Below are 15027 nucleotides of genomic sequence, written 5' to 3' on the forward strand. Positions count from 1 at the left end.
AGCAGAAAGTCCACAGCTGAAGGACCCGGATGAAGCGAGCCTAGGACTTTGAAGTGCAAGCCTCGCCAATTGTAGAGCAGTCACCATGGCGACAAGATGGGGTGAAGAGGTGGAACAAGAGACGGTTCAACCCTCACAGGATTGGCCAACCCCCGTCCCGCCGCGTGCTGCGCAGGCGCGTTTTACCTAACCACCATTTTCCGTCAAGTTCTAGCCAATGAGTTGCTTTGGAGCCATGCGCTCCAAAGTCCAATAGCAATCCGGACATTCTCTGAAAGAGGAAGCGAAGGAAAGAAAGGGGCTTATAGTGGGCGAGGTCTATAGGTAGTCCCGAGCAAATTGCTTATGGCTTTGGTTATGACTGACAACTACTCAGACGAATAAAGCCCTCCTTGGCCAGGCGACAGGGTGTAGCGAGTTATTACCAATCCCTTGGCATTGCACATTGACTTAGACCGTATCAGCCAATAGCCATTGTGCGAAGGCAGGACTGCACTAACCTTTTCCCGCCCCTACCCTTTGGGCCAATCCTTTCTTTTGAATTCTTTGTGACTGGCAGGCATTCAGACCAATAGTGATTAGGAAACCTTGGAGCCTGCCCAACGATCGTGGGCAGGAGGTGGTTTCTGGTTTGTTGGGGCGTGTGTATGTGTATTTGGGGGTACTGAAGGGTACGTGGGGCGAAACAAAACCGACCATGGCAGCAGCGGAGGAGGAGGACGGGGGCCCCGAAGGGCCAAATCGCGAGCGGGGCGGGGCGGGCGCGACCTTCGAATGTAATATATGTTTGGAGACTGCTCGGGAAGCTGTGGTCAGTGTGTGTGGCCACCTGTACTGGTGAGAATCGAGGAGGGGGGCGGAAGGCGGTGGGTCTCGCTTATATACTGGAGAGGCTAGGAGCGAATAATCATACAGTCATACAGATAATCGGAGGGCACGTTCCCATAGGTGAAGCCCGACAGGAGACATAAGACTTTGCTGGTATGTGTGGGTGGGAGTATAACGGTCGAGATCTGTGGAAAGAAAGGTCTTAGGAATCAGGGGGCATGTGATGTGCTGAGAAGAGAAGGTGGGGCGGGGATTGGCGGGACAATGTGAGACCCGAGCCACCTTACCCCAGAGAAGTGAGGGGTCTTAGCTGTGCAGGTGGAAACAAATGAGACACAAAGGTTAAGGGAGGCACGCATCAATTGAGTCGGGGAGAACCAGGAAATATGGATCACATTCAGATGAGATCTGGGAGGGGGCAGGTATAAGGGCACTGTGGAGAGGCAGACTTGAAAAGTTAAAGGGTCGTAAAGATAGGGACATTATTGAGCTTGAAAGTGAGTAATGGGGGAATGTGCTAGTAAAGGGGTTTGGTTTGGAGTGATGGGGTTGGGGTTGAAAAGAGGAGACCCGGAAAGAGGTGGCTGAAGGGAATTAGAAATTAACTTGAAAGGCAGAAAAGAGAGGGCACGAAAATTTGTATGTGTTTGTTGGGGAGAGGAGAAAGGAGAGGGTTGAGTGTGTTGAGGATGGACAGAGCTTTAGGTGTTGGAAGATCAGACAAGCAGGAAGGCCAAATTGGCTGGCATGGTAGAGGTTGCAGAAAATCTGAAAAGCAACAGCAGGTTGCTTGGGAAGAGGGGTGAGATGGGATTCTGCGAAGTCTAGGGTCTGTGTCTCTCTTTTCTGTAGCTAGTTTGACCTTTTTTTTTCCCCCCCATCCAGTTGGCCATGTCTTCATCAGGTGCGTACTCAGGAGATGAAGAGGGAAACGGGGAGGTCTGAGGAGCTGGAAGACCCTCTTGTATACTGGAAACCACTCTTTTTCTCCCCAGTGGCTGGAGACACGGCCAGAACGGCAAGAGTGTCCAGTATGTAAAGCTGGGATCAGCAGAGAGAAGGTTGTCCCGCTTTATGGGCGAGGGAGCCAGAAGCCCCAGGATCCCAGGTGAGAGACTGGAGGTGTTGCTTAGGGAAGATTGAAGGCTTCTGCCCTTGGAAAACGGTGTGGAAGATGAGAGGAGAAAATTCCCTGTTAACTTTCTCTCTCCACTTCCTCAGATTAAAAACTCCACCCCGCCCCCAGGGCCAGAGACCAGCTCCAGAGAGCAGAGGGGTGAGTCTTCTTGTCCAGTTGTGTCCCTTCCTTGACAGATTTGCCGGCTTCCCATCTGACTTTTTCCGCCTCCCTAGGGATTCCAGCCATTTGGTGATACCGGGGGCTTCCACTTCTCATTTGGTGTTGGTGCTTTTCCCTTTGGCTTTTTCACCACCGTCTTCAATGCACATGAGCCCTTCCGCCGGGGTACAGGTAAGAGTCACACTCAGCTCCCATCAGGGAGCCCTGTGAATCCCCTCAGGGCCCCTCCCAGCCTAGGAGCATATGCTTCCACAGCTTTCCTCTCTCCCACAGGTGTGGATCTGGGACAGGGTCACCCGACCTCCAGCTGGCAGGATTCCCTCTTCCTGTTTCTCGCCATCTTCTTCTTTTTTTGGCTGCTCAGTATTTGAGCTATGTCTCCTTCCTGCCCACCTCTAGCCAGAGGAGAATCAGTATTGGGGGGTCCCTGCTGACCCTTCCTTACTCCTGGACCCCCTTGACTCCTATATTTCTGTTGGCTAAGGCCAGCCCTGGACATTCTCCAGGAAGGCCTGGGGAGGAGGAGTGAAGTCTGTGCATAGATGGGAGAGCCTTCTGCTCAGAAGCTCACTCAGTAACGTTGTAATTCTCTGCCCTGGGGAAGGAGGATGGATTGAGAGAATGTCTTTCTCCTCTCCTAAGTCTTTGCTTTCCCTGATTTCTTGATTTGATCTTGAAAGGTGGGCAAAGTTCCCTCTGACTCTTCCCCTACTCCCCATCTTATTGATTTAATTTAATTTTTCACTCCCCAGAGTCTAATATGGATTCTGACTCTTAAGTGCTTCCTCCCCCTCACTACCTCCTTTAATACAAATTCAATAAAAAAGGTGAAATATATTGATGGGATCTCTTCCCAAGTTCGCCCCCCCACCCGCCCGACAGAACCATCTTCTCCCCAGCTAGAGTAGATGTTTGGTGTAGTATGGTGAAGTGTGGGGGTGAGTCCCTTTCCTTCAGGGCCCTCAAGGGTGTAGGGGTGAGGTTGTCTCTCACACACACACACACACACACAGACACAGACACACAAGAGCAAGATGTGTCAGGTATTTAATCATCATTGTGGGGGGGTTCTGGTTGTAGAAGAAAGCTTGGCAAGGTGGGGTTATACAGGAGAGAGATTATACAGGAGAGAGTTGGTCTGAGGCCAGAACAGTTCAAGGGAAAAAAAAAGGGAGCTGATGGATGGGATCTGTCTGTGGGCCCCTCAAGGCCCTCCAGTACTACTCTCGCCTGCCTCAGGTTCCTCTGACTGATTCAGTTCTGCATGCTCCTCCTCTTCCTCCTGGTTTTCTGGGGCCTTCCTGAGGAGGAAGATTGGGGGGAATGCGGCACGTTGTCATTCCACCCCCCCACCCCTCTTCGCTTGCTGCCTGGAAGCCCTAGGTCTGAGGGGTCTGGCTTTCTCCACTCACCTCTCCTCTCCTTGGCGTCGCCGCCTTTGCCACAAGATGACCCCAATGAGCAGGGCGGCTGTCCCTAGGCCTCCCAGGATCCCCAGGGCCAGGGCTAGAGTTCCCAGCCCTGATCCTCCCACAGAGCCTGTACAGAGACAGGGAAAATTGAGAGCACAGCCCCCACCACTCACCATTCCTTTCTTGTTGACCATCCCCCCAGTCACATGTGTTGGGGGCTATCTTCTGCTTCCCTGCCTTTATCAAACCCCTCACCTGCAGTTGGCCCCTCCTCGCCTGGTTCTGGAAGACAAAGTTGGATCCAGTCAGAAAGGAAGACTTTGGGTTGAGAGAGGGTTATTTAGTGAGAGCCCCAGTGGAGTCTTTCCCTTTCTTTTTTTTTTGAGATGGAGTTTCGCTTTTGTTGCCCAGGCTGGCATGCAATGGTGCGATCTTGGCTCACCGCAATCTGCGCCTCCTGGGTTCAAGCACTTCTCCTGCCTCAGCCTCCCAAGTAGCTGGCCTCCCAAGTAGCTGGGATTACAGGCATGCGCCACCATGCCTGGCTAATTTTGTATTTTTAGTAGAAATGGGGTTTCTCCATGTTGGTCAGGCTGGTCTCGCACTCCCTACCTCAGGTGATCTGCCCACCTCAGCCTCCCAAAGTGTTGGGATTACAGGCGTGAGCCACCGTGCCCAGCCATCTTTCCCCTTTTTTAGTTCAGAGGGAAGAAAGGAGAGGCTTGGCTGCTCTCTTGGCAGAATTTGGGTGGGGCAGGGGAGGCTTGGGTGTGGGTGCACGGAGGGAGAGGTGGGGTGGCTCTTGGGGATAAGGCCAAAATTGGGCAGGAAATTAGAGCCTGTGCTGTCCTGCACCCTAGTCCCAGGGTCTGTAGGGCTTGGGGAGAGGTCTCACCGATGATGCTGATGCTGACAGCACGGCTTTCCTGGGGCCCGTGGCTGGGATGGGTGGCCACACAGCTGTAGGTTCCCTGGTCCTGAGGCCCTGTCTCAGGGAGGATCAGCACAGGGCTGGGGGGAAGGGGCAAGGGCACACCCTGGTGGGGGAAGGGGAGAGGAGACTATTTCAAAACCCTTGTCTTTTTGTCTCCACATCTTCAGATACCCTTTCTTCCTCCTCAGCTCCTAGCCTGCCTTTCCCTCGTTAGCCCTCTGCCCTCCCTGTTGCTAGTTATGGTTCACCCTAACTCCCAGCCCCTCTCTCCAGGTCACTCACATCCTTCATCCAGTGGATTTGAGGAGAGGACTGGGCAGGGACTTCACAGGTCAGGGTTACGCTTCCACCAGGAGCTACTGCTCCACCTTCTGGCTCCACCACCAATTGGACCTCCTCCAGCGGCACAGGCTCTGGGAGTTGGAAAGGTTATGAGGTGGAGAGTTACACTTGTGAGTGATCCCAGTGGCCATGGGCTTGACTCCCTCTTTCCCTAAGGGTCAGACTTCCAGAACGTGCTCACGTGAGCTTGGGACCCTCCCCACCTCTGCTCACCCCAGACACGGGGCTGGATGGGGGCTGTGTGCAAGGCCCGGTGTCGGGGAAGGCCTGGGCTGAAGCTACAGGAGAAGGTGGGACGGGAATCTCCTCCCCGGGCTGGGGTCACCATTAGCTCCGACTGCAGTGTGAAGAGCCCTGTCTCAGGGTGTCTCCTGGTCTGTTCCTTCACAGATACTCCTATGATGGGAGGATAAGACAAAGTATCCCAGGGTGGGTGTGGGAGTGAGATCAGGGAGAAGGCAGCTTGGGGGGCACCTTAGGACTCACCCTTCTCATTAGGCACCAGGGGCTTCCCATCCAAGTGCCAGCTAAGAGTCCCTGCAGGGTAGCTTCCCTCTGACACACATGTCCCCACCTGGGGAAAGAGTGGTGACCTCAGAATCCTTTGAAAATGAGAGATGCCACACACCCACACCCACACACACTCGCCTCCTGTTCACAGGACCGTTTTCTACTTCTGCTTTCTTCCACTACCTTATTGGGAACACCAGCCATGAGTTCAGAGGCAGAATCTACAATTTCTGGCTTCCCAGGAATCTCTGAAGGAGGAAAAATCCAGTCAGAGGCTTTAATTGTGAAGGTTCTCAAACTGTGTGTGTGGAAATGGGGCCAGTGGAAGTCAGAGGCCCTCATGGGCCAAGGCTGGGGTTGAAGGCTTTTTCTTAGATAAGAGGGGGGCCTTGGAGAAGACCCTGGAATTCTTACGGTAGACACGGACTCGGTAGTTGGACTTGGTCTCCTTTCCATTCCTGTTCATTGCCTGGCACCGGAAAATCCCCTCATCCTGGATCCCGACAGCGGGAAGGAAGAGGGAGCCGTTGGGAAGGACACGAGCCACACTATCCCAGGGGCCTCCTCCCTGGGGAGACAGGACCTTCCAAGCTTCTGTCCGGCCTGTGTTCTAGAAGCAGAGAAGCGGGGCCTAAACAGCGCAAGGCCTTTGGGAAAGGACTGTGAGGCAGAGTGACGGGGATCCAAATCATTGCTGGTCTCCCTGGAAGTTGGGAGCCTGCAACAGGGGCCCCGCTTACCAGTTTCCATTTCAGCCGCTGGGGTGGTTTCTTCGGGGCCCCCTTACACTTCAGCACCAGTGGCTCGCCAATCCGGGCTGTGATGTTTTGAGCACCTACTACTGCCCCTGGGAGATAACACCATGGTAGACGGGCAGGAAGGGAATGAGGGCTAACAAAATTTGGACAGGGTGGGTGAGGGACCTTGAAAAGCAGTTCCTCGGGTTCTGGGAAAAGTTCTAGGACGATTGGGGTGTGGGGTTAAAGTGCTTTCTGCAGGGAGGGTCAGTGGGGTGGGGGGAGTGGCTCACCCCACAGACTGAGGACCAGCACCCAGGTTCCAACCGCTGTTCCGGCTGCCATCCTGCTTCCTTCCAGGCTGCTGGCTCTGTCTGCCCCTCTCCCTGCTGTGGCCTCCGCCCTAGGTGGGGCCTGCACCCTCTCCAGCCCCCATCTTTCAGTCATCTTGTCACAGGGAATGCTAGGAATTCATGCCTTTGGGACAAGAGTCCTTCAGGTACTAGAGAAATAATTATCACCCCACCCCTGGGCACTACCAGCCTCAGTACAGTCACTTCCCTGGGGGATGGGTAGTGTACCCTCTAGGGTCTCATTCCCTCAGAGCCCCCGATCCTATTTATTTCATCATTCCATCAGGGCTGCCTGGTGACCCACTGGAGCCCCATCTTGACTGGGCAAGGTTGCATCAATAGGGTTCAGGCCAGACTGTTGTTTGCAAGGGTGCAATTGGGCCTGCATCGTGAAGGCAAGGCTGGGGAACAGGAGAGACACCTGTTTGGAGTTTCGTGAAAGAAAATCATTTTTTTTTTCTGGGGTTTCTCATGTATTTTGAAAAAAATTCTCAACTAAACCCAGGGAAAAAAGAAATTTCTTTATTTAAAACTGCATTTTGTTTTTTTTCTGTGAAACTACACAAGCTTACAAGTGAGGAGAGAACTGCCCCTGGCCCATGCCTCCCACCCTCCCACCCATCACACTTCTAACCTGTCCCCAGTCCTGCCCGGATCTTTAATGGGAGGGGTTCCCCACTCTGACAGTCTTGTAAAATCCTGAGAATGTCTAAGGGGATCAGATGGTAGGGTTCAGGGCTGAGGATGGGACAGTGTTGATGTTACTTTTCCCCCATATCTGGCTTTTTGCAACCTCCTCCCTCTCCCTACCCCTTGGTTTTGGTGTGACAAAAAGATACCTCATTTCTGGGGAAATTGAGGAAGATACAAATACAAGCACCCCAACCCATATTTAACATATTTGGCGATAACTCCCTTTCCATTCTTCCCCCTCCAATTTTCAAATAGTAGTTTAAAAAAAAATTAAAGACATGTCACTCACAGGGGAAGATGGCATCTTCAATTTCCTCAAAATTACTGAGTCCAGCCCTGCCCAAGGGTTGTGGGAAGAAGGGGGATAAGAGGCCAGCAGGGCAAGCCCTTCACTGCCTCCACATCAAATGCGGCAGAAACCTGCCTGCATGAACAAAGAACACCTAAGGGATTTTACAGGGCAAAGCTTGGTGCCCTGTAAAATTTACTTCCTGATGGACAGGCCTGGAGCCAGGGGGGGCCTCTTTACCAGTTCTGTTTGTCCCCCTTTCTCTTACCAGGACCCCTTTGGCTATCACCCCTAATATGGGAAAGTAAGAAATAAAAAAAAAAAGACAAGAAATCAACATATTTATAAAAAAAAAACAAGCTACTTCCCCAAACTAAATTAAAAATTAAGAACCACCACCACCACCAACAAAAACAACAACAACAACAACAAAAAACAGATGGATCCCAGGGTTTCTTTTTCTTTCTTAAAAAAAAAAAAAGTTCAACCCCAAAGCCCAGTCAATAATTCCCTAAAGTAGCAGAAACTCCCTCCGAGGTAGATATCTGAGTCAGACACTCTCGTCCACCGAACGATTCTATTGGTTTAAGATGAGCTGCGTATGAGGTAAGTAAGCCGTCTGGAGGGGCGGGGGGTGGGGATGCATGGGGGCGTGGCCCATGTCATCTGTCCAGAAGTCATGTCCCCATTTTTGGCATCTCTGATTGGGCAGGGCTGGCGTCTCCACAGATTCCAGAGCATATAAGTGGGGTGGGGAAGGGAAAGTGGGGGAGCCCAGAGAGAGAAACAGAATAGTTGCAAGTGGGAGTATGTGTGTGTGAGGTGTGGGAGAGGGAGAGAGAAAGACAGAGGAGAAAAAGGGGTCTGAGAAATAGGTTTCTGGGTATGTGTATGTTTCTGTGTAAGAAAGAAAGCGGGAGAGGAAAAAGATGGAAAAAAGGGAGAGACAGACCCCACACTCCCCTTAGAGGCCCCATTCTTCCTGCCATGTAATTAGCACCCCCAGCACAGAGAGTCTCATTAGGGAGGGGATGACCCCATTGGCCCTTCTCTGTCTTGTGCTTCTCCTGTATTGGGGTTTGTCCTCTGGAAGCCTGCGTCCTCTTCAAGAGTCGCCTTGTGAGAGCCCCCACCCCTGTGACCCTGAGGGGCAAGATCAGTTGGAGGTATCAGAGTGAACACTCCCTGGTCCCTCCGTTGGGGATGTCACTGAAGAGGGGGTCACAGCCTCCTGCCAGCTGCCATTTGCCTGAAAGGAGAGACAGAGTACAGAAAACAGAGAAGGCCCTGGGAACCCTGTGTGGGCACAACATTACTAGGGAAAATGCCCCTCTGTCCTGTGAGAACTGGACAGAGAGGGGCTTCAGGATCCACTCACCCTCATTTCCCGTGGGCTGTACATCTGGCCTCCCCCGAGGTTATCCCCATAGCCCCCTGGCCCCATCGAATGTCGGAGTGATTCCACCTGCAGGCAGCAGAGGAAGGTATGACACTGAAGAGAAGCCTCAGAGGAAAGAGATCTTGTATCCTAAAGTAGGGGAAATGGAATTGGGGAAAGCCCTACTCGAGAGGAGGGCTTTCTGACCTGGGAAGCAGAATAGGAATCTCCGTTGAGCCCAGGCATCCCCAGAAACATGTCTCCAGATCCTGAGAGATTGAAAGAGCCGCCAGAGCCTTGAGGGGGCGGAGAGGGAAGAGTGTAATAGAGCCCGTGATGGTAGAAAGAGGATGAACCACAACTCTCAGCTCTTGTGGGGACATGCTACTATACTCCAATTATCCACAAAATAACATTCCAACACACAGAAAGAGCAGGCTGTTCCTTCACCTTCCACGGCCACCCGTGGGAAGAAAGGCAGAACTAAGATCACTAGAATGGCCTCTGTCCCCTGACATCTCCAGCCTATCTCAGCTCGGTCCCTCTCACCCCAAAAGGCCCCCTCTCTGCTATGATCCTGCCTAGATAGGAAGTGGGAACAAAAGCAGGAAGTATGCAAAACAGTCAGCCGGGGTGACAGTGGGATCCACCTGCAGAGGAAGGGGGTGTCGGGGAGCTGGTGCGGCTGTGGCCCCCCTGGGTGACTGACACGGCGGTCTTGACGGCATAGATGTTTGCCTCCTCTTGGAACTTTCCGATGTTTTTCTTATAGCGAATCCTCTTGTTGCCAAACCAGTTGGAGACCTGTGGGGCAGAAAGGAGGGTCGGGTAGAAACATTTGCCTCTGAAGTCCTTCACTGAATAAGATATGAGTGAGAACATTTTTTTTTTGCTTCCTGGTCTCACTATGCTGTTGCCCAGGCTGGTCTCCAACTCAAGTGATCCTCCCACTTCAGCCTCCCTAGTAGCTGGGATTACAGGAACACACCACTGCACCTAGCTGAGATGTGTGCACTTTGCCTGACAACTCCTCCCGAAACCTCCATAATACCTGAGACACGGTGATGCCACACTTCTTGGCAAGCTCCTCCTTGGCCTCCTCACTAGGATATGGGTTACTCAGGTGGGAGTAGAAATACTCATTTAGGACCTCAGTGGCCTGTTTGCTGAAGTTACGGCGCTTTCGTCTACAGAGGAGGGAGAAGAGTGGTGAGGAGGATGTTGATGTCCTGGCAGGGCTGTCACATGGCATGACCCGAGTCACCATTGTCATGGAGTACCATGTTGTGCAGCATGGCAGCTCAGGGTCTTGGAAAGGAATGGGAAGGAGCCCAGTGCTGGGGGCCAGCCTGGGGTCCCTGGGCCCACCTGGCATCCAGGAAACGGGAGCGTAGGATCATCACAGCCTCGCAGGTGCTCTGCTTCAGCTGCATCTGGATGGCGCTGAACTTTCGATGGATGATGCTCACCATGCGTTCCATCTCTTTGGGGGCCACGGGCCTGGTGCGGCTCTGCTCTCTCAGCAGGTTCATGACATGGGTCGTGAACTCATTACATGCCTGTAGTGGGGGCCAGTGGGCCGGTGAGGAGGAGCCCTTTGGCCATGGGATTCCCCTGCAAGAGCCCCTCCCTCCACCCACCCAAGCCTCCTCTCCTTACCTGCTCATACTTCTCCAGCTCCGAGTGGTATATGTGACGGATCTGGGCAAGTTTGCTGCGATAGTCCGAGTGTTCGATGGAGTTGTCAGGGGACACGCTGCCCCCAGAGGCTGCAGCGGCTGCAGCTGCTGCTGCTGAGCCGCCCCCTTTCTCAGGCCCAGCCACACCCTCTGCCAGAAGCATGTTGTCCAAGCGCATCAGCTGTGGGTCCACCGGCTCCTCCTCCTGGGAGCTCCGAATGCTGAGGCCTAGCATGCAGGCGAGTGGACTTAGGGACCCAGAGACCCTGATACCCAGTGCTCAGTCCTCCTGGTGCTTTCTGGAGAGCCAAGTTCCCAGGCTTTGGTTCCTTCCCCAGTCCCCGTGACTCCTCCCTTTCCTCAGGGCCCCAAGTTGTCACACTCTAGCCCTATAGTGAACAGGGTTCTGTTCCCAGAGTTGAGCAATCGGGGCGGGGGGGCCCACATACCGGTTTTCTCCTTGATTTCACACAGGACACTAAAGAGAGCAGGCTTCATTCGGTGGCAGTTTAGGGCGTGTTTCCTTGGGAGGAGTGGGAGTGGGGAAAGAGAAAAGTTGAGGAGCTAGAGAAACAGAGCAGGGGGCTTGAGAACAAGGAGGGAGGAGGGTCAATCTGCGGAGGGAGGAAGCGGATTGGGGGTGGAATGGAGTTGGGGAGGGGAGTTCTTGGGAAAAGATCAACTCCCAGAGCATGGGGAAGCTGTTCGGCTTCAGGGAGACACAGGGAAGATGCAGGCAGCAGGCTAAAGGCTGGGGGCTTTGGGAGATGGTCTAGAAAGGTATGAGGAGGAATCTGGGAGTGGATGGAGAAAGGAAAGCGACTTGGTAGGTTTCAGAGGGAGAGAGACAGAGGCTGGGGTTGAGAAGAGTCAGAGTTTGAGGTGGCAGAGCGGGGCTGGGGGTGCCGAGCTAACTGGGGAGATCAGTGTAGGGTGTATGAAGGGGTCCTGGGGCTGAGCAGGTGGGAAGCTTTGATGCACCTAGTGTCTGGCTGAGCAGTGGAGAGGAGCTTTAGGGGCTCTGGAGAGGATGTGGAGGTCTCCACATCTGGAGAGAATGAGGGGGCTGGGTGGAGAGTTAGGGGAGAATATAACATAGCCCAAGAACAGTTTCTTAGTCTGGGAGCCAGAGGGGGCTCCCGGAGATGGGGCTGTTCCAGGGGAGTGCGGGGGTCAGCAAAAGGTTAGGAGTGGGGAGCGGGGCCACCGGGGGTTCCCTCTGTGAAGGTTTCAGGGCCTGGGGGTGAAGGGAGGTTTGAGAGGGATCACTTTTCTAATGAGCTCCCAAGAATAAGGAGAGAAGAGAGCTGTTGGATCCTGGAGAGGGCCCTGGAGTTGGGGGGGCTCCCAGAAGATTCACAGCATGTGAACAGGGTTTGCTGGGTCTGTGTGGGGTCCCGGGGTGGGGGCACTCACTTGGCCTGGGCCTCGTCCAGGCTCTGGTCGGTGATGGTCATTATCTGCTGCAGAATGTCCCCGATGTCTTGCTTCCCTCGGCCTCCCGGGACCCCCCCGCTACCCCCACCGGGGTCTCCGCCACCGGGAGGCTCGCCAGGGCCCCCAGGCTCCCCACTCACCAATCCCAGGCCCCCCCGGCCCCCGCCTGGAGGGGGCGGCCCCAGTAGCCGCTCGTCCATAGCTGGGGGGGGGCCCTGAGGCCCCCTCCCTGCTCCGCCCCTCCCCCCGCCTGGTTACTTCTCCCCCCAAACTCGCTGGGGCCGCTGCTCCCTCCGCCCCAACCCCCGCCCGTCTGCCCTCGGCTCCCGGCTCTCCTGGGGGTTCACCCCGGCACTGAAGGGAGACCCGGGGTACCGGCTGGGCCCCCCACAGGAGACCCCGGCCCCCGGCGGCGGAGAAAATGGAGCCGAAGAGAGAGAGGAGGCCCAAGCGGGGGTGTGTGTGAGAGAGAGGGAGGAGGGAGGAGGGAGAAGGGGGGGGAGCGAGGGAGGGAGGCTGGGGGAGGGGAGCCGGGGAGGAAGAGGAGGGGAGAAGAGAGGAGGAACAGGGAGGAGCTGGGGGCGGAGAGAGAGACACAGAAACAGAGGAACTGAGACCGAGTGGAGGAGGGGAGAGGGGAGAGGGAAGAGGGGATGAGGGGAGGAGATGGGCCATCTGAAAAATACGGGAAAGCCCCCTGGCTGGACTTCCGCGGCCTAGGAGTGGGGCCGTGTTGGCGGCTGGGGGCGTCTGCCACCTGGGTCCTGAATCAGGGATCTAAGCGATGTGGACTCAGGCCGCTGGAATGCCTGGGTTCACCGGCAGCTCAGTTCATATTTCTTGTTCTAATGACTCCCCTCCCTGTTCTACTTAATTAAAACCAGGAGACGGGGGCTGGGGGAGATAATTAGGGAGGTCTCCAGCCGCTGCTTAATGAGCCAGTAATTAACCAGCCAGGGAGGGGAGCTGGCCTCTGGCCAGGCTGGGGAGAGAGGCGGCCTCTGGCCTCACCTTCCTACCTTTCACCCCGCCTGGGCCCCCCAGACACCAGTCTGCAGTCCAGAGGGGAATTACATTTATTCACACAACGAAAACATCAGACAGACTCAGGAGCAGTGGGGACGGAGGGTGGGCAGGGCTAAAGGTCCATTCACAGCCTGTAAACCCCTCAGTCTCAGGGATGGGGGGTGCTGGTAGTGGGACTGGGAGAATAGTCTTAATCTCTCAGGTGCCCACCCACCTTCCCTTCTTACTGGGAGGAAGGGTAGAGCTGTCTCTCAGGTTATAACCTTTCAGGTGGAGGCCTGAGCCCTCAGACCCTAGTGCCTAGTAGCTTGACAATTGGTGGTGTCCCCACAAGTTAGGGAAAAGAATCCCAGCCACTCCTTGAGATGGGTGCCTGGGATCCCCCTTACTGCCTCAAGCTCCCATGGACCTGTGGGCGGGGAGTTAAATCCCCGTTCCACCTCGCCTGTTCCCAGAGTTTGAGGACTTTCACCCGGTCCAGTTCCCAGGGAAGGTGATGTGGGAGATGAATATTGAGATTTGCGCTGTGTCTTTCAGTCTCTGGTACCCCTGCCAAGCAAGAGTTGAGGGCATGCAATGGGCTGCCCAGCTTTGAGACCAGTGGCGAGGAAGGGCTGGTTGGGGGCTCAAGTCTCAGCAGGTGTGTGTGGGGGGCCGGGACCTTTGCTCCTCCATTCGACCCCCACCCTGAACTCTCAGCAGCAACTCCAGGAGCTCTTGCCCCCCTGGAGGGAGGGGAGGCTCTGACCGCTGGGCTTCCATCCGCTGGCACTGGAGGAGTGGAGGGAGAGGGAGAGCTTTGGTGAGGGTCTGAGGGGAGGAGGTTCTTGAGAGGATCAAGGGTTGGTATGGGGAAGCATATAGGAAACCTGTGAAGGTGATGGGGTGCCTAGGGAGAAACAGGAGTAGAGCCCAAAAGAGAACAGGGGCCAAGAGACCAGGAGGCCTGGGTTTGCTTCCTGGGGGGATGTCTTACCTGGTGACTGAGGATAGTGCTGTAAAGCTGTTCTCTGTCCTCGAGAGGACGGAGTGGGGCAGGGGCTAGGCTTGGGGGGTTTTGGGGGGTGTAGAAGGTGGCCCTCTGCTCCTCCAGGCGGCGGGACTGGGCTTCAGCCACCAGGTCCAGAAGGAGTTCAGTCTGCAGGGAGAGCAGGGAGGCCGAGCGGGGTCCCAGGGCTGGGGAGAGGGGTGTGGAGGGCTCAGAGACCCAGAGAGGTTGGCAGACAGGAGCCGTGGGGGAGTGTGGACAGGGTGACGTGATTAGGGACTTTGAATCAGAGGAGAGGGGGTGCAATGGGGAATCCCAAGGGGAGTCTAGAGGAGGTGGGGAGAGGGCCTACAATGAAGTGGGCCTTGGTAATGGGGTCAGGATGTGGGCACCAGGGTCGGGGCTCTCCCTGGGTGGGTAGGGGTACCTGTGTGGCGGGTCCCTGGAGGAGGAGGGGACGGAGGAGCAGATCGCCAAGGCCGAGTGGTGGAGTTTGGAGGGGGCCAGCCTTCCTCATCCTGAGGGGGGCCCTGATGCCAAAATATGTCCATTGTAGTCAAGCAGTGGTGGTTGAAGCGGGAGGAGTGGACAGGGGGCTAGGCCAGTGGCCCGTTTCCTCTCTGTGTGTCTCTGTTCCTGCCTCAGTTTGTCCAAGCCTTTCAAGGCCCCTGTGTCCCTACATTTCTGCCCCAGGTCCTGTCACCTCCCTTCTTTTCCAGTGTCAGCCTCCCCAACCCCGTGCCCAGCTCACCTGCTCACCATCCTCTTCTTCCTGGGGTCTCTCAGCCTCCATCCCCTGGAGGGGAGAAACTGGTGGGGGAGGGGTGGCTGGGATTTGGGAGGAGGGCCGGAACCTTGGGTTCCTGAGGGGAGTGGGGGCTGGAAGGGGTGGGGGTGAGCTGGGGGCTGGATGCCTGGGTACTGAGCAGGAAGCTGGGTTCCTGGTCAGCCCCCCCACGGGCCCCGCCCATCCCTGTCAACTTCCTCCATTCTCTTTTCCCACCCAAACAGCTTGTTCAGTCTCTCTCGCCTCAGGGGAGCACCAAGACTGGGAAAAACTCCTCCAGCTGCAGGAGTGGAGGGGGCTCATGGTGGGGAAGGACTCCTGGCGGTCTCATCTC

The 15027-nt window shown here is 55.4% G+C and overlaps 4 protein-coding genes across 14 annotated transcripts in view; 1 reads left to right on the top strand and 3 right to left on the bottom strand.

The window, feature by feature from the left end:
- The first annotated feature begins 256 nt into the window (after positions 1–256).
- Positions 257–2965, top strand: RNF5 (ring finger protein 5). 2 transcript variants are annotated; one of them, XM_002816693.5, is made up of 6 exons: positions 257–837; positions 1714–1732; positions 1824–1936; positions 2050–2104; positions 2182–2299; positions 2402–2965. In XM_002816693.5, the coding sequence occupies exons 1-6, from the start codon at positions 698–700 to the stop codon at positions 2497–2499; spliced, it is 543 nt and encodes a 180-aa protein (XP_002816739.1). In that variant the 5' UTR covers positions 257–697; the 3' UTR covers positions 2500–2965. The 2 variants fall into 2 exon arrangements, with proteins under 2 accessions (XP_002816739.1, XP_054413332.1); XM_054557357.2 differs by lacking the exon at positions 1714–1732 and having other exon boundaries at positions 391–837.
- A 194-nt stretch (positions 2966–3159) lies between these two features.
- AGER (advanced glycosylation end-product specific receptor) lies at positions 3160–6763 on the bottom strand. 6 transcript variants are annotated; one of them, XM_024248755.3, is made up of 11 exons: positions 6357–6763; positions 6067–6173; positions 5741–5819; positions 5510–5574; positions 5303–5390; positions 5030–5212; positions 4757–4887; positions 4436–4577; positions 3796–3822; positions 3541–3667; positions 3160–3429 (listed from the first exon to the last, which is right to left on the bottom strand). In XM_024248755.3, the coding sequence occupies exons 1-11, from the start codon at positions 6508–6510 to the stop codon at positions 3333–3335; spliced, it is 1200 nt and encodes a 399-aa protein (XP_024104523.2). In that variant the 5' UTR covers positions 6511–6763; the 3' UTR covers positions 3160–3332. The 6 variants fall into 6 exon arrangements, 5 of the variants coding, with proteins under 5 accessions (XP_024104523.2, XP_024104522.2, XP_024104525.1 ...); XM_024248754.3 differs by having other exon boundaries at positions 5741–5936; XR_008526102.2 differs by having other exon boundaries at positions 3315–3429; positions 4436–4525; positions 5741–5936.
- A 154-nt stretch (positions 6764–6917) lies between these two features.
- PBX2 (PBX homeobox 2) lies at positions 6918–12385 on the bottom strand. Of its 2 annotated transcripts, XM_009241714.4 has the most exons (9): positions 11872–12385; positions 10905–10978; positions 10436–10683; positions 10145–10335; positions 9828–9963; positions 9427–9580; positions 8984–9072; positions 8777–8863; positions 6918–8647 (listed from the first exon to the last, which is right to left on the bottom strand). In XM_009241714.4, exons 1-9 carry the CDS (start codon positions 12090–12092, stop codon positions 8555–8557), a joined length of 1293 nt encoding a protein of 430 aa, XP_009239989.2. In that variant the 5' UTR covers positions 12093–12385; the 3' UTR covers positions 6918–8554. The 2 variants fall into 2 exon arrangements, with proteins under 2 accessions (XP_009239989.2, XP_054413318.1); XM_054557343.2 differs by lacking the exon at positions 8984–9072 and having other exon boundaries at positions 8411–8647; positions 11872–12119.
- Positions 12386–12950: 565 nt separating this feature from the next.
- The window catches only part of LOC100436768 (notch receptor 4), a 33024-nt gene continuing 30947 nt past the window's right edge, over positions 12951–15027 (bottom strand). For 3 of the 4 annotated variants that reach the window (XM_054557339.2, XM_054557340.2, XM_063725444.1), the window contains exons 2-5: positions 14658–14702; positions 14334–14436; positions 13895–14094; positions 12951–13689 (exon numbers count right to left, since the gene is read on the bottom strand). In XM_054557339.2, the coding sequence (XP_054413314.1) occupies positions 13552–13689; positions 13895–14094; positions 14334–14436; positions 14658–14702 (486 nt within the window). In that variant the 3' untranslated portion in view covers positions 12951–13551. Of the gene's footprint in view, positions 13690–13894; positions 14095–14333; positions 14437–14657; positions 14786–15027 lie in introns of all 4 variants that reach the window. The other variant, XM_002816697.5, reaches the window with a different exon arrangement.

The sequence above is a fragment of the Pongo abelii genome, chromosome 5 (genome assembly GCF_028885655.2).
Source record: "Pongo abelii isolate AG06213 chromosome 5, NHGRI_mPonAbe1-v2.0_pri, whole genome shotgun sequence".
Taxonomy (NCBI): Eukaryota; Metazoa; Chordata; class Mammalia; order Primates; family Hominidae; genus Pongo; species Pongo abelii.

Bases quoted from the DNA above. Each gene is read 5' to 3' on its own strand.
- RNF5 (XM_002816693.5), top strand. From the start codon at position 698: ATGGCAGCAGCGGAGGAGGAGGACGGGGGCCCCGAAGGGCCAAATCGC. The intron at 1,937-2,049 runs GTGAGAGACTGG...CCACTTCCTCAG, and splicing joins CAGAAGCCCCAGGATCCCAG to ATTAAAAACTCCACCCCGCC. The intron at 2,300-2,401 runs GTAAGAGTCACA...TCTCTCCCACAG, and splicing joins GCCCTTCCGCCGGGGTACAG to GTGTGGATCTGGGACAGGGT.
- AGER (XM_024248754.3), bottom strand. From the start codon at position 6,510: ATGACTGAAAGATGGGGGCTGGAGAGGGTGCAGGCCCCACCTAGGGCG. The intron at 6,174-6,356 runs GTGAGCCACTCC...GTTATCTCCCAG, and splicing joins GCTGGTCCTCAGTCTGTGGG to GGGCAGTAGTAGGTGCTCAA. The intron at 3,823-4,435 runs GTGAGACCTCTC...TTTGTCTTCCAG, and splicing joins TGTCAGCATCAGCATCATCG to AACCAGGCGAGGAGGGGCCA.
- PBX2 (XM_009241714.4), bottom strand. From the start codon at position 12,092: ATGGACGAGCGGCTACTGGGGCCGCCCCCTCCAGGCGGGGGCCGGGGG. The intron at 10,979-11,871 runs GTGAGTGCCCCC...ACTCCTCCCAAG, and splicing joins CTGGACGAGGCCCAGGCCAA to GAAACACGCCCTAAACTGCC. The intron at 9,073-9,426 runs GTGGATCCCACT...CGCCCCCTCAAG, and splicing joins GACACCCCCTTCCTCTGCAG to GCTCTGGCGGCTCTTTCAAT.